Raw genomic sequence first — 16422 nt, 5'->3', positions numbered from 1 at the left:
ATACACAATTTGGGGTGATTAATTAATTTGTGCTCAGCTGTGCCCAGTGAGAATTTTGCCGCAAATGCTCCAAAACGCAGACTGAGTTCCATGTGTGAACAGTGAGAGCTGTAATGCCTATGAGTAGATTGAAATGGCCACATTTCAGATGGGTTGCTTTGTCCCATGGCAGCCTGGACGAGCAATCCCAGATGCAGATGTTAAAGGACCAGCAGCAGGAAACCAGAGAAGAGCTGCAATCCAGATTAAGGAGGAAAAGTGAGAGCAGCATCTGCCCACTGATCCCAGCAGGGGCACAGCAGGGAAGCACAGAAGCACAGTGACATTCATGTTAAAAAAAAAAAAGGAGGTAGCCTTAATCTTATGTTTGTCCATGTTTCTGCAGGTTCAGTTCAGTGCTCTTACACCTGCTGGATGCAGCTTTCATTGTTTTGTAGCATCTAAAGGAAAGAAAACGAAGAGGAAGCAAAGTGCATGGGCCTTGGTTGTGACAGGGCTGCAGCTCTTTGGGTGTTAGTTTGTCTGTGTGCTGCAGCAGGAAGGGTTTGGGATTTGTTAAATCACTGTTTGAGTCTGCATGGATGGGTCAGGCACATGAAAGACTTGGAGCAACAGCTTTTAAAGGGTGACAACATGTTTGTGGATAAAGACTTGTGATTTTCTCTTATCGGTGGGAGGGACTGAAGTCTAAATTCAGGTCTTTGTGCTAGAAGTCCTTATGCAATCTTACTTTAAAGGGGGAAAAAACTATACAGAAAAAATAGCATACTCTCCAAGAAGAGGGATCAAGCAGTGCAGTGCATTTCTCTTGATAGCAGGATTTGCTTTTCACTAAAACGTTTCTGACTCCAGTGGTGTGCATCAGCCAGGTAGAGCAAGGGCCTCAGCTGGAGGGTTTGGAGCTGTGGTTTCTGGGAGCAGATCTGTGCGGTGGATATCATCAGATAAACCAGTTTGTGCGCGCTGCCTTGCTGTGCTCCAGGGCTGTCCTTGCACTTCGCTGTTGTACAATCAATATTCAGAATATAATCCTTTCTTTTACAGAATCAGGGGGCTTTAATTCAACCCTGGAATAAATGGGCAGCTAACAATGGGAGAAGCTCAGCTTGGGTGCTGCTTTAGTTAATTAAAAAGAGTAGAATCGGGGGCCGAACTTGGCATAGTGTTTCAGTGACTGGCTTCAGAAGCAGGGAAGAAAAAGGCTCACTTAGCTCGCTGCATCCAGCTCTTCAAATGCAAATTAACCTGTCAACATCTGCACGCAGCCACTCCGGACAGCTGCAGAAGGAGCTCCCAGCACCCAGAGGAAGGGCTGGAAATGTTTCGTTGCAAACAGTTATTTTCTAGAATAATTTCTAGTAAATAAGAATACATTCGAAGTGGTAAACTGAGCATCTGCTACATGCAACGAATGGAGGACAGCATGTGAAAAGAAACATATGTCAAGTATGCACTTCAGATGCATTGACTGCTTGCTTCCAAAACAGAGCAAACTTAACCATATTTGCAGCAAACATGGAGTAAAAATTACTGCTGCAGCAAAAAGAAGAATCTCAAGTTACTGCAGAATTTTCCCTGAGTGAAAGAGTTCACTGCATTTCAGCCACTGCTGGGCGCCTTTCTGTGAGACACAGCAGGAACACTGAGCAGGGGCAGCTTTTGTTTAGAGCAAACAACATCCCCTTGCCCATACGTTTAGAAACCCAGCAAACCCAGTTTGCTGGAGACAGGGCTGGAGACAAATCACACCACATTTGGCACGTAGAAGGCATTAAAAAACCTCTGTGCTTTTTTAAAGCCTCTGATATGGCAGAGGAGACCAATATCCTTACTCCATCTGCTTCAGTGCAGCAGGAGTGGAGCTGCATGGCAGACAGGACCGTGCTGGTGGAGCAGTGTCTGCAACACACCATGACCCAAGGCAATGGCATTTCTGCAGTTCCTTGAGCCCCTTATCCTCCCACAAAATCTGCTCTGACTTAAGCAAAGCTCTTGTTTGCAAAACAAGTACAGGGTAAGGCCCCTTCAGCAGGCAAGAGAAGGAAAGACTGGTTTTCTGCTTTGAAATGTGCAACTCTTCTTTATGGAGCAGCACACAGGGAGATTTTGCTGTCTCTCAGTGTAAAGGCCACAGGGCAGCTGTGCTCAGATTGCTGCTACCTCCTTCTAGCAGCGCATCCCCATCAAACCTGGGATTCAGGCATTGCTTTCAGTCCTGCAGCCCTGCTCTCAGGGTGCTGCCATTTCCTCTTAAGAGGGATGGAAACCAGAATGGAAACAAACCACAAGCAGCATCTGCAGATACCACGTTGCTATGATAATATGGTATAATTGATCAGGAGTCTGAAATCCCACCTTCATAAAAGCCTGCACAAGATAGCTTGTGCTGACACTTCACTCATCCGTGGATTTTCAGCCTGAATCAGAGCTGAGGAAATGATAAAGGCATTTGCCTGCATTGACAGCACTGGTCTTCATCCCAGTCAGCTCAGTGTAACACTGCATCCTATGAAGGAACCAAGGGATGGGCAGAAGAGATGGAAGAAAAATGCTTCTGGAAATTTTGGCACGCCTGCTGCTCCAGGGAGAATTTCAGGAGGCACAAGCACTGCGGGCCCATTAGCAGCACTTCCACCTATCTCTTGGGTTTCGCTTCAGTATTTCTCCCACTAAATCCCAGGAGCTAGAATTACAGAAATGAAGCCTCATTGGATGGCCATGGCCTGGTGTATAGCAGAGACGTTGATTCCCTGGGCTCACAAGCATCATGGTGAGTAAACTATTGAGGAGGAACTCCAAAAATTCAATTTCCATCATGCCCCTGGCCTTGCCTTGACGTCTTCATTGCTCTGCAGCTAAATAAATACACTCGAGGGATAGCATAATAGCAATGTAAAACAGTGAATGCTATAGAACAGGGTTACCTAATGGTTAATTTAGAAAAGAACATATCATTAAAAACGTATGAAGGTGGCTACATATTGGTGCAGTATAAATATTTAAAGGGATGCCTCTCGTGAGGGCAGCGTTCCAAGCTACACCTAAAAGAAAGCGTGTGAAGGAAAATTAAAAGAATATTTCACCATTCAGACTTGTTTATCTGCCTTTGAAAGGCATTTTCAGCCCAGCTACTGAACATTAGTATGGGAAAGGATATCAGACGAAACTCATTTTTGTTGTAATTCTACCAAAGTCAGCAGAGTTAAACTGGAGATGTTTTTTCTGGCCTTTTAAATAGAGTGTAATTTTCTCCATGGATAGTTATTAAATGCTATTGAGAGAGATTGCTGCTGCTGCTGCTGTTGGAAAGGCTTTCTGGAGAGGTCACTCTGTCCCATGTGAATAACACCGGTGACAAATCAGGAGGTTTGCAGTTGTTACAACGTGAAGAGTCCCTGTGGGTTTCAACCCCACGGCACAGCCCTGCCTGGCCCAAAGCTGAGAGTGTATCTGCTGGGAGTAGGGCTCTTCCAGCTTGACATCCTGCAGTAATGCTGCCCATAGAAATTGCTTGAAGTATTAGAGGGAGTACTGCCAAGGACAGACACACGGATGTTCGGTCAGCCTTCACAGGAGGGCCTATTTTCTAAGTATACATACTGAGCCTCACCTGCTGCATGTTCCCATTTTGGGGCTGGTTAGGCTTGCATCCCTTTCACCAGCTGACCGATAAAGGCATTCCCCATGCTTAATTTGGAATCTAGAACCTACTGCATGTCTTCAAGACACGACGGACATTTTCAGGGTGCCTAAGCCCCAGACCAAAAGGTTCTGATTTTTTGGCACTGAAGTACCCTCTGAGATTACTGTCTGGGAAGGCAGCCTTGCTGTGAGCAGTTTTCAAAAGGAATCCAAGGGTCTCAAGAGGACTGCATTGCCCCTCGTGTGGAGCACTGAGCCAGGGACCCAAGCTGCGTGGAAGAGCAGCACAGCATCCATCCTCCTACAAGGCTGTGGAGGCAGCTCCCCACCCAGCACACATATTTCCAGAGCAGCTCTTTGAAGGCACCTGGGTTTTCCTTTTGCCCACATGGGGAGCTCAGCTGTCTGCCTGGAAGATGTCAGGAGCTCCAGTTTTAGGCAGTGCAGCACTGAACTAAGGGCCTTGCATCAACCAAGGTAATAAATCTTGGCTAACCACTGGGGCCAAGCTCAGGGTATTATTTAACCATTTTACAAAAAGCTTAACAAGGAAGACTCTTGGGATGAGAACAGGGGAACAGATGAGACCTCATAATTTATGTATGTATTAACTTCCCACCAGTAAAATTAAAATGCAAAATAGCGTCTCTAAACAAAATAGTTAAGCTCCATCCCTTGAGACAGTTAAAAAATTAAAGGGCGAAGCATAAAGCAGAGGATCTATTCTTACACTTGCAGCACTTTGGGCTAGATTGTAGGTATTTTCTCCATCTCTTGCAGCTACAATGCTGAACTCCAAGAAGGGATTTGTCTGTGTAATACAGCAAAGCTCAGCAATAATTACCCATTGTGCTATGTGATGAGCCATCCTTTTGGTTCTTCAGTAACCCGTGCACCTGGACTTTAACTAAAACCAAATAATATGCACAGAAAACATTTTTATGTAAGAGGAGGTGAACATCACTAAAAATCAGAGAGCCTTTGTATGGCATGCCAAACTGCTGAAGCGAAAAAATGTCTTCAGTGAAAGGGCTCAGATGTGAGCATGTTTCAGTGCACAGCTCCAGGAAAAACTCTGATAATAAATGTGAGCTTGTTATCGTTGCTTTTCAGTGGGAAGTAAAGCCGGAAGCAGGGTCGTGCTGGCTAATTGAAGCTTACATTTTCATTCAAGCACTGCATTTTAATTATAAACTGGTGACACAAGTGTCACTTAGTTCTTATCCTGTTTTAAGTGTGCATATGTATTAAAAATATTTTCAGTTATTAATTTATTCTTTCCATCGCGTTCATTATCCTACATTATGTCTACCAGGCACGTGTCTAATGACATGTTTGATACTCTCTAATTCTTATGCCTCTTTTAATGCAGGGCTTACACACACATTTTTTGCTGAACACGATGCCAGTTGGCAACCGAAACAGGTGTGCATTCCTGCTATAAAATCAGCATTAGTAACCGCAGACCCATATTCTGGCCAGCTGCAAACACTTGCTCAGCCCTCCCAGGGCACGGCAGCCACGCCAGGAGAGGGTCAGCCCGTGGGAGCTGCATCCAGCAGTGCAGCCAGGAGGGGCCGGCATCGCTCCCCATCCTCAACCACGTGCCTTGGGTTCAGCTCCAGAGCCCTGGGATGATTCAGAGTGCGGGCGGAAAATATCTGGCCTGCTTTTCCTTCTCTACGGGGTTCTGCTGCTGTGTCCAAAGACTGTCTACAGCTTGAACGCTGGCATTTATGTACGGAAATTAAAATAAAGTGAGGGAAAGGTTGCTCGAAGTTGGCTACCAAGAGACATAAAGTAAGCCATTATAATCAGACCAGGATTGCAGGTAAAAACAAGGGGAATATCCCTAGAAAGCATGTTATAAAGGTAAACCCCTTTCAAAGCTACTAGCTGGAATGAGATAGAATGAGATAGCTATTTTTTGCTCTTAATTTGCCACCAAACTATAAGGAGGATTCTATTTTAATAAGCACTATCGTAGCAGGACATTGCAAATGAATTGCTTGAATGGTTATAATTAGAAGTGATACTGAGAATGCAGCACCTTGCAGCACTCCTAAATACTACAAGTTTTATTTCAGGTCTTGCATCTTTAAGGATCTCAAAGCACCTCCCAGACTGTTTGCATTTGCAAGTGCTAAAGGCAAGGACGAGAGTACAGCAAAATGTGCACAGCGAAGGAGAAATGCATCAACTTCTGAAGCAAACCTTCAATCTACTGAGGAGAACTTCAGCATACTGCGAATGTTTAATTACTTCAAAGGGTTAATAATGTTGCTGAGCTCGAATTGCAGAGAACAAGCCATTGGTGGCTGGGCCTACATGACGTGGTTTTCTCCCTGTGGTCAAATATGGCTAAAAATCCATGTGGGTAAAAATGCAATGCCACATATTGCAACTTGATGTTTCACCAGCACGAAGAAACCAACAGTAACCAATTCTGCATGAAAATGCACAGGAGTATGTAAAGGAGCACTGATGTGGTTTACCTGACTCCATGAGATCCACTGGACAAAGATGGTTAATGCCCACTATTGCCATCGCTGAGTGACTTAAAAAGGAGCATAGCTAACTTTCAGATCTGGCTGCCTTTGAAAACAGCCTGAATGTGACAAGGCAGTGGTTGACTCTGTGCAGCTGAATGCTGGAGCATGAAATTCTTAGAGAAAAAAGATGATCCAATGTGTTGGGAATAGCCGTCGTTGATTTCCAGCGAGTCATTAGATAGGTGCGTGAAACTCTAAGATAGGTATATGCAGTAAGTTGTATTTTAGATTTGATTATATTTAGGCAATGTACCCCTGGCAAGATCCTATTTCAAGTCATAATTGCGACATGCCATGGTTGCTTTTTAATGCCTTGCAGCAACAATAGATAAACTGTGCCTCTGGGAAGCAAGTAAGACGCAATAACAATCCCAGCATTATTGAATGCTGTACTTTTGGACAAGAGAAAATGTACAGCCATCCATATTCTACACTAAATTGTATCATTTAAAATGGATAAATGGGAGAAAATGGATCTGGAACCTCTGGTACGGGACTGACAAGAGGCTTAAAACAGTTATTAGCTAATCAGAAAGAAAGCTGAGCAGCTAAATGTGGGTGGCAACTCCTCAGTGGCCTTGTGCCCCTCCCAGCCGGGCTGGGTGCTTGTCACCCATGAATATCTTTGAAGTATTTGGCAGCAGTGAGCTAATGGGACTGGCTGAGTGAGAAGCATTCAAAGGGCAGAACTAAATGGCACAGTTCCAAAACAGCAATTAAAAGGGGTAATGCTTGAAAAAGAACAATAAAAGAGGTTAATTCATATCGGTGCCTGGATCTCTGTACAGGAAATCCTGTGATTCCATATTGCACATCCCCGTTGTCCACTGCTTGGTGCTATGGCAGTGTATAACACAGCACTCCTTTACGTGCCGTGGCTGAGAAAAAGCAGCTCTGTTCTATTGAAGAAGGACTCACCGTGCTGCTGGAAGTTCTCTGCAAGCAGAAACATGGGTGAACACATGGGAAAGCGAATCTGACAGATAGAGAAGAGAGAACCTCTATTTCATACTTTCTGGCAGGGATATGATGATACATTTTTGTTTTCTTCATGAGCAGGAGGGCACGGAGGCACTCGGGAGTTAAGGAAATTAAAAATCCTGGGTTTCAACAGCCATTGGTTTTCTAAAGGCAGACTCTGGTTGGAAAGCTACTTTAGAAGGTGCCTTTTCAACAAAAGGAGAATTGTAACATTTCAGTGAGGAGAAATAAAAAGAGAAAGAGAACAAAGATGTTCAGACTGCTGGATGCCACAGGAAGGAGGAGGAAGAGAGGCTGGACTATCTGCCAGGCTGCATCAAGAACTGCTCCAATGATTTCATTGCATTTGACCCACAGCATGCAACAACTGGCAAAAATGCCCCCAGATTTAAAGGGAAATCTAGCTGAAATCTGCCAAGACCAGGCCATCCATCCTGCAGGCAGCCTGCCCTGAAGCTTGCTATTTTGAGAGAATAGAGAGGCTACATATCATTAATATTGTAACAAATCCCAATATAGGGAAAGCCACAGTCTGAATTTTTGCTCTGGTCCCAGCACCTCTGTGTGCCCCTCCACACAGCAAAACCACAGCTCCAAAAGAAAATATATGAGCCAAAGTCTGGAAAAGAGCCTCCTTTCACTACTAAACATTAAAGGTAAACTAAACTGATGTTCTTTGGGAGTGGAAACAAATAAATAAAGGCAATAACTACCTGGGAATGGAAGAGGGAGGACAAAATACATTGTAATTTAACTGGTCAAAATACGCCAAAGGAGTGAGACAGGTTAGTGCAAGGCAGAAATTAGAAAGAAGCCCAGCGTGGTATTAGAGCTCTCTACAGAAACATCCTTTTGTTCAGAAGCCATAAATGTGTAGCAGCCTCTCAGACATATGGGCAGTTGTGCATTTATCCTGTTTATTTTACTACTCCTGTGCATCCTGCCTTGCCATCTGTTGGTGAGAATTCAGATGCCGAGCCGTAAGTCTGAGACATAATAAATACCAATAAACAGAAATCCAAAATGAAGGCAAGCTCAAAGTAATGCTTTGAAGCAGGACCAGTTTCTCAGGGTGACAATGATGTTAGAAAGTATGATTTATTTCCTGAGATGATTCTTGGCTCAGAAAAGACAGAGCAGCAGGAAAAGGTCCAATTGAAGGGGCAGATCTGTGATCCCTCCTCTTATATTGGCTTCTTATTGGCATAATTCCACCAGCTTCCTAGAAAGCAGTTTAACTTTACGTAGGTGGAAAACCAGACTTAATCCTGTCCCTCAAGGAAGACATACTTGAACACGAAATGTTGCATGTATAAAACATAAGTTGCAAGCAAAATGCTTCAAAACCAGTTAAACCCGTGTTCGTACACCTTTTCAGAGATGGGCAGCCCTACCACCATGTCCCACTTACTGCACATTGTCTTTTTCCTTTTATCATCAGGATGAGGGGATAGCGGATGGGAGGAAGCGCAGTTCGCCTCCAGCCAGGGCCAGGGAGCTAAAGTGCTGGCCTCTGATCACACAGCTAATGCACCAAAGCCCAACCACCTCCTGCCTCTCTGCTGCCATTTCTGGGATGCAGAAGTCACTGCTTGGCCCCTCACAAGCCAACCCCACAGCCCAACATTTGGGTGCACAGTGGTGTCTGTGACCAGCTGGATTACACCGAGTGCACACATGCTCTGTGCCAAAAGAATTAGAAAAGGAGATGAAGGCACAGGGCTCCTCCTGCAATAGATTTCTAGAATTGCTTGAGTTGGAAGGGACCCTTAAAAGTCACCTAGCCCGCATTCTTTGCAATGAATAGGGACATCTACAGCTTGATCAGGGTCCTGAGAACCTTTTTCTCAGAGCCTTCTTCTTCTTTCCCTGTTTCTGTAAAGATGCATATAAGTACAGACTGGAGATATTGGACACACACTCCTTATCCCACAGATTTTTAAGGGGGGCTCACAAGTTCTGCACCTGCCAGACCATGACCAAAGCTGCAGGTTCAGCAGCACAACACGAGCAGAGGTAACGCAGGCTGACACACCGCATGTGAAAGCACCCACTGGAGAAATAACCACTATCCTGATATTTTACGGGAACAAAAGCACATTGTCACGTTTGCCTCCTTTACCAGTTGACACCAGCGAGGGTCAGCAGAGCTGCCAGGAGGCAGGGCCAGCCCTGAGGAGGTGCAATAGCTGTGAGCTCCTGCCAGGATCTAAAATAAGTAATAAAAGCCCACGGCGGAAGGGTCAGTAAAAGGTAATGGCAGCTGGAAGAAGCCCAAATATTACATTACATTACACTGCAAAGGTCACCGAGAACCCCAAAATGACTTACTGTGGCTCTGACAGATGCTACCACTAATACCATCTGTCAACCAGCTGCAACATGCAGTGTGATTATATGCAGAGTGAAAAAAGCAGCTCTAGAGCACCGCAGCCACAGGTTGCCCATCCGCATCGCCCAGCACATCGCCAGCCCTTCACCCAATGCTTCTGAAATGTAGGTAAAAGTGCCTATTATCCACATTACATCTTGCACAGATGAGAAAGCCTTACAGCTGGATTACAAATTTGGTTTCATGGGTTTACAGCCTTCGGGGAGTATCGCTAATGCACAGAAAGTCTTTGGGTTCCAAGTTTTGCGTCGGGTTAGCTGGCATGCTGAGAGTCACAGAGAAAAACCAAAGCCCTTGTGTAGCCTGATAGCTCCCTATCGGCTATATAGTAGATCATGTTCAAGAAAGCAAATTAATTCATTAAAGTGACATATATTCAGTCAATTAGCTTCAGATCTCTGTTTCATATAGTGTCTCAGGAAGAGTGGCTGTTTTGTTATATCAGTAGAGCCATTTGAGAACTTCTGTTACTAATGTTCCAGGAGGTGTATTTAGGAGGTCTGCGTTTATTTTTTTTTAACAGAATAGCTAATCCCTTAGCCCAGCTTCTGCTGACAGTTTCTCCAGCAAAAAAAAATCTTAGTATTTTAAAGCACGTTTTACTACAGACCATATTTTAAAAAGACTGAACTTCACTTCTCTAAAATCGCTCCAAACTCTGAAGCTCTCTCTCCAGCAAATGGAACACAACAGAAAGAAATTAACCTAACAAGGCTGTCAGGAATCACTCAATCACTTTCTGACAAAACCCCACTGCTTCAAACACTGCTGAAATGATGTCGGTGGAGCTCTGAAGATTGCATTTAAAAACAATCAGTGCAGCACGAGCTCTTCCCCAGCACGCGTTTTACCAAGGAAACGAGATGGTGTGAGCAGAACGTATGGAAGGAAAGAACGAAATCATGGGCTGAAGCTCAGAAAAACCCTTCTCTAATGTGTTTAAACTGGTTTTGAAAGACTTCTGGATAATAGTTCACCTAGGTCCAGCACATCCTTGTGCCTGTGGATTTAATCTTCAAAGCAGGTCTTGACTGATACTACGCTGATGCAGAACTTGCTCTTAGACAAATACAACTTTGGAAATAACACTCGAATACAAAGCTTGCATCATTACAAGTCGTGGTGAGGTTAACACTTCCTCTCATTGCTTTGAGGATGCTAAAGAACATTCAATCTCTTTGGATGAACCATTACTTTGCAGTAGTCTGGATGGACAGCAGCCTTCCTTTCTTTGCTTGCCTCAACCATCTGTAAGGGCTTTTTTTTTTTCATTCAGTATGCACGTGCCACCATGTATGTGAGACTTCAACCGAGCCAGACGACTTGCAAATAATTGTGCAAGTGGGCATTTGTGCAAGTTTTCTACTTACAGCAGATTTGCCCAGTCCTTCCTCCTGATAGCAAACACTTCAGCTACTCAGACAAATGGTTCCACGTGAACTAAATGGCCAACTGCACCACTTAAAAATAAGTGGCAAACAGGGAATATTGAACGCAGTAGACACAATGGATTCAAAGCCATTCATATTCTGAAGTGTTTAATAAAATACTCTTTGAATAAATTTAAATTACAAGTACATTACTTGATTTCGTATCTAGATGTCATGGGGCCTGCAGAGCTCCCAGTTTGAGCAGTCCTATTAACTTCAGCATGATTGTTCATGAAGATAAGCAGTTTCAGTGGATAAAGCAGTGCTTTCACATCTTTTTTTTTTTCTTTTTTTTTTTTCTAAGCAAATACTTTAATAGCAGATCCTCCTGTGTGTAAGGCTGTGTGGGGCTTACATAGCAGAGCTGAGCATTTACCATGGGAATAGGGGCTGCTGGAAAATTATAGAGGTGAAATCCTTCAAGTCATCTTGGCCACAAAGGGATTATTCAGCCATGTGAAATGGGGCTGATTTGCTCCTATTATTATTATTCCCAGGCTGGGATGCAAACTTCAGGTAAGTCAAGACAGACACATGAGGACTTCATCAGAAGCTTCTCTCTCCAGTGAAGATTTGTCTTTATCTGTCAAAACTGAAGTTAACATACATTTGTCATGGTCCCAGGAAACCAAAAACCAGCTTTGCCAGAGAGCTCCTTGCTTATTTTACTGCAAAGCTTGATCGAATGGCACCTCATCCTGCTGTACCCATATTTGTACCAAGAACTATTGTAAACAGTTTCCTACTTACATAATTACCTTAGCTGTAAGTCTTCCATTCATGCAGAAATACTGCTATTGCTTAAAGACCACTCAATGAGCCTCTTACTTCCACCTCTGATAAACTAAAAGAACAGATTCGGGATTGTACAGGTGAGAATTGGACTGCTATATCATTGGTGGTGCTTCTTGAGTGACTAAGCTCCGTAGTAGTACCCACTATGAGTACAAAAACATGAAGGACAGCTGCAGCTCCAAACAAGGACAGCACGCTGGAGCCCTAAACTGCATCCCTTCAGTCACCATTATGATGATAATTTCTGGTAAAGTGTTATCCCAAAGAAGAAAAGCAGAAAACTGTTGAGGAACACACACTGGTTTGCTTGGAAGGCTCTTCTTTGTCCGTTCTGCTCTGTTAATTGTGTTTGAAATCCTACAGTTTGGGACCCCAAGCAGGTGACAGCTCACATACAGAGTGCAGATTGCTTTATGGATGGAGTTCAGAAACATTTTGGTGGAAAATTTCAACTGACCTGAAATTTACTCTGTATAACGCTTTATTCACATCGATAGCGATAGAAGAGGCTGGTCAAGATGCTTCCTGATTGTGCACATTTATGTCTGAAATACACCTTTTTTTTGAGATGAGCGAAACGGTGCTTAAGACCATTACAGTAAATTAAGTAGGGTTTTATAATTATTATCCCAAAACACAGAAAGATTGTCCTAAAAATAGCTTTGAGGACAGACCATTTAATCATATGTAAAAATCTATAACTGAAATGATTTTCTTGCTGTGTACCTCCTCGGAGCTGTAATTATTACATTGATTTTACTAAAAGACCCATCCACTCAGGATGAGTGACGTTCTGAAACAACCCGGGGGTGTTTTCTTCAATCTGCCTCCAGAAATGGTTAATTTATCTCATGAAACAAAGGAACCTTTCCATCTCGAAATCAAAGTCCCACAGCTCAGTCCAGAACATAAATATCTTCATGCATCTACGCATTGTTTCTTACAGAGAGAGATGATACAGAAAGTGTGAGAAAGAATGCAAAGAATGCAATCCCTGCTTCTCATATTTGTGAGCAGATGATTTCTCTTCTTTTTTTTTTATAAGATTATTCATTCTGAGCACATATTTGACAACTTTGTCATTTGATTAAGAGCGCTTGAATTTCGGAGAAGAAAAAAACCAAAACACTCAATTGCTGTTGGGTGCAGGGGTCACATGAAGCACTTTTGTCACCTGAGGGTTTAAGTTCCACAGCTGCTCAGTGTGATCTTTCCACAAATTCTCTTGCAAACAGAATGTGCTCAGCAGGTAAAGGCATTGCCTGGCGCAGGCAGGGAGCGCGGGGCTCAGAGCATCGCATTGTGTGCAGCACAGCCCCTGCCTCACAACCTCACCGACTTCTTATTTTACAGAGTTCTGACTTAACCCTAGTGGAAATCCAGGCAAAAATCCCACTGCCTTCAGCCAAAGCTGCACTTTGTTCCAATGAATGAGATTCCTGGAGGACCACGCTGAAACCGTGACTTTAGTAAACTCAGGTATCTCCTGCAGAAGACAGGCCCAGCCCAGCAAAGCACGATTCCAATCTGCTTATTTGCCTTGACAGAGCCTGGGGCACACCAACAACTCAGCAAAGACCACCAGTTTTGGGGCAGGTGGAGGGTGTTCAGCATTGCCCAGGCGAACACAGATGTGCTCAGAGGCAAACCCACATCTCCCAGGTGTCAGAAAAGCCCATGCTAAGAGTTACATTTCTTTACGAGTTGCAAAGCCAAGCTTTACTGTCACCAGTAAAACTTCACATTTCTGTAACTCTTTCTCCTTTCTATGGTCTAAAAATATTTATGCATCCTACAGCCATTTTACATTATCCTGAGGCAGTAAATGTGATAGTTGAAGTGAAAAATGTTCGTTACGCCGTAGCCGCGGATGGTTAGAACAAGGAGATTACAAGAGACGTGGCAATGAGGTGTTCCTGCAGTTCCACAGCTTTTTTCTAAGGAAAAACCTCAGAATACAGCTGGGCTGGCTGGGCTGAGCCATCTGCCACTTAGAATAAAGCAGGATCCCAGGTCTGTAAAGTTCACATGTGCTAAGTTGCGCTGATTGAATGAGGTGCACCGAGATTGATATGCCAAGTGCATTATGGTGGCAAGAAAGACCCAGGCATCCTCCACCCCCATGAGCCCCAAAGCAGCCCTGTGAATGCCTGCAGCATGTGCTGCCTTCATCCAGCACAGCTGGGCTGGGGCTGGTGGTGGTCTGCTGCCCACATCCAGTGCTGTGGATGCTCCTATGTCCCACAGTCACAGCTCTGCATGCTCACTCGGCAGATGTTGGCTCACATCTGGGCTTTGCTATCAGCTATGCCGATTCTTCCACACACCCGTGTGCTTCTTTGTCCCAGCAGTTACCCGCAGTATCTTCTCTACAACTCCCTTTTCAGGGATGGAGCCACGTGTTTGGGCTCTGTGGGGAGTGGGGTGTGCCTCTGCCCAATGCAGCCATACGCCACAAATCCTTCTATTTGTTAACGTTGTTCTTTGCCTGACCCTTAGTCTGGACTAAGTCATCCCAAACCCGTGCTGAAGCACTAAAAGAGCAGCAACATCCTATAGTGGGTTCCCAGTGCCTCTGAGGGTATGCAGGAGGAACTTGGGTTCCCACTGTCCTACCAAAGAGCTGCAGCCGAACCTTCAGACCCCCGAGGCCAGCACCTGGCCAGTCCCCAGCCTTGCAGCCTGTAGAGCTCAGAAGCCCCCAAAGCCCCCAAACTACATGCAGCCCCCCTAGATCCCTGCAACCTATGGGTACGGGATGCCAAGGGGGGGGGGCTGCCCCAAAGACACAGCTCCCCCGGGCCGAGCTCCGCATCCCGCCGCCCGTTCCCATGGCAATCTCGGAGATGCCGGTTGCCACGGTAACGCCATCCTCCTCCTCGGCCGTGTCCGAGACAGCGGCGCGGCTCCGGCGGAGCTCTGCCCGTGGGCTCCGGGCACAGCCGCTGCCCCCGGGAAGTTGCTTCCCCCCCCCCGGTCACGGCGCGGCCCCCCGTTACCTTCGAGACAGCAGATCCTCCAGAGCCCCGAATGCGTAAGGTCGCCCCTCGCTTTCCTCGGCGGTCCCTGCGCTTCGTCCGCCGTGATGTTGGTGCCGTTGCAGATGTGCGCGCTGGAGTACAGCCAGTAGTCGGTACCGATGGCGATGGCCATGAGGCTGAAAGCGGCGAAAGCTCCCACCGTGGTCAGCAGCATCTGGACGCCACGGTCACACCACACCATGGTGCTTCATAGTCCCCGCACGGGGCCGCACGACACCGCCCGGCAGCCGCCGCCGCCCGCGGGAGGCAGAGCCGAGTCACGGGGCGGGGGGCGGAGGCGGCGGCGATGGGGATGGGGATGGGGATGAGGATGGGGGGAGCCGCCCTCCCTCCGCCACGGGGCTGAGCTCCGCCGCACGGCCGCGCACCGCCCCGCCCCGCCCCGGGGAGGGTAGGAGCCGCCCGCCCGGTGGCGGCGGGGGGTGGGAGGCTGCAGCCCCTCCCAGGGCCGGAGCATCGCGCGGGGATGGTGCGGGGGGAGTGCGACAACACGGCTGAAGTCGCAGCTCCGCGGGGGTCAGAGCAGCCTTTGGGGAGGGGGGGATCCGAGGCTCAGCGAACGGCAGAGCCCGAGGAGCGCGGCTCCGAGCCCCCAGTCCCGGCACTCCCCCTGCACACCGCCCCGGGATGCGAGCGGGAGAGGGGTACGCAGCCCTCGGGGTACCATGCGGTCGGGAGCTGCAGGGTAGCCAAATAGGTTTCCTCCCTCAGCCTCGCTGTGCTCTTAGTGACACAAGGGGGGTGTAGGCAAGTGGGTGGCTCGCTGATTGTTTCCTACTCGGAAAAAAAAAAATTAAAAAAAATATATTTATAAAACAAAACTAGAGCCTGAAAATATTTCCTTTTGGAAAACCATGTGGAGAAACATCTAAATTTGTCACGGCGTTGCCCCTCCTTGCAGCCCTGACTCCCATCACTGCGCTGACAAGTCGGTTCTGCCCCCACCCATCCAGCGGCAAGGCAGATGAATGGGAGCCTTCTGATCAGCTAATGCATGTGTGTGAAGGGAGTGTGGCAGCACACAGAGTGATGTATGTGAATCAGGGAGTGGGAGGACGAGAGCTACAAACCTCGAGAAATGCAGCTCTCTTCCGAGCAGTGCGTGGATGGTGCAGGTGCATGCATGGCTCTGCTGCGGCGATGCTTTTCAGCTGCTCTTCCTTTTCATGAAAGCTGGGAAAGCAGAAAGCAAACACAAATTAAAGGCTGGTTTTTATTTTGCAGAGCCTTGGAAACTTGATCAGACACAAAGCCTATAAATGCGGAAGAGCTCCGAAGTTATGTTAGGTTTAAGCATATAAATTAGGCTTTACTTTCCCATTGTGCTTATAGGTCCAATAGTGCCATTGCAAAATCACCCTCTGAATTGATGTGTCCATTAGGGATGGAAGAATGAAGGCAGGTAAGCTGAAAAGCAGCGTTCAGAAAAACTGAATCAAGCATTTAAATTTAATGAGGTTCAACAAATTTCTCATTTAAAATATATGTTTGTACATGTGTGCTTTGGGGCTTTGGCCGGGAAGGGAAAATTAGATACTGAAACAGCAGGAGAGAAGCCATTTCAACAGCTTTTTAAACCTACTGAGCCT

The 16422-nt window shown here is 46.1% G+C and overlaps 1 protein-coding gene across 1 annotated transcript in view; it reads right to left on the bottom strand.

Moving 5' to 3' along the window:
- Positions 1–15014, bottom strand: part of CACNG4 (calcium voltage-gated channel auxiliary subunit gamma 4) — a 35346-nt gene extending 20332 nt beyond the window's left edge. Inside the window, exon 1 of the mRNA XM_042833090.1 lies at positions 14792–15014. Coding sequence (XP_042689024.1) covers positions 14792–15014 — 223 coding nt within the window. The remainder of the gene's footprint in view (positions 1–14791) is intronic.
- Positions 15015–16422: the final 1408 nt, after the last annotated feature.

Source organism: Centrocercus urophasianus, unplaced genomic scaffold (assembly GCF_019232065.1).
Source record: "Centrocercus urophasianus isolate 14NV4802_14NV808 unplaced genomic scaffold, USGS_Curo_1.0 seq_40, whole genome shotgun sequence".
Lineage (NCBI taxonomy): Eukaryota > Metazoa > Chordata > Aves > Galliformes > Phasianidae > Centrocercus > Centrocercus urophasianus.
Note: the sequence above shows the minus strand (reverse complement) of the source record. Positions and strands in the feature narration are given on the sequence as shown.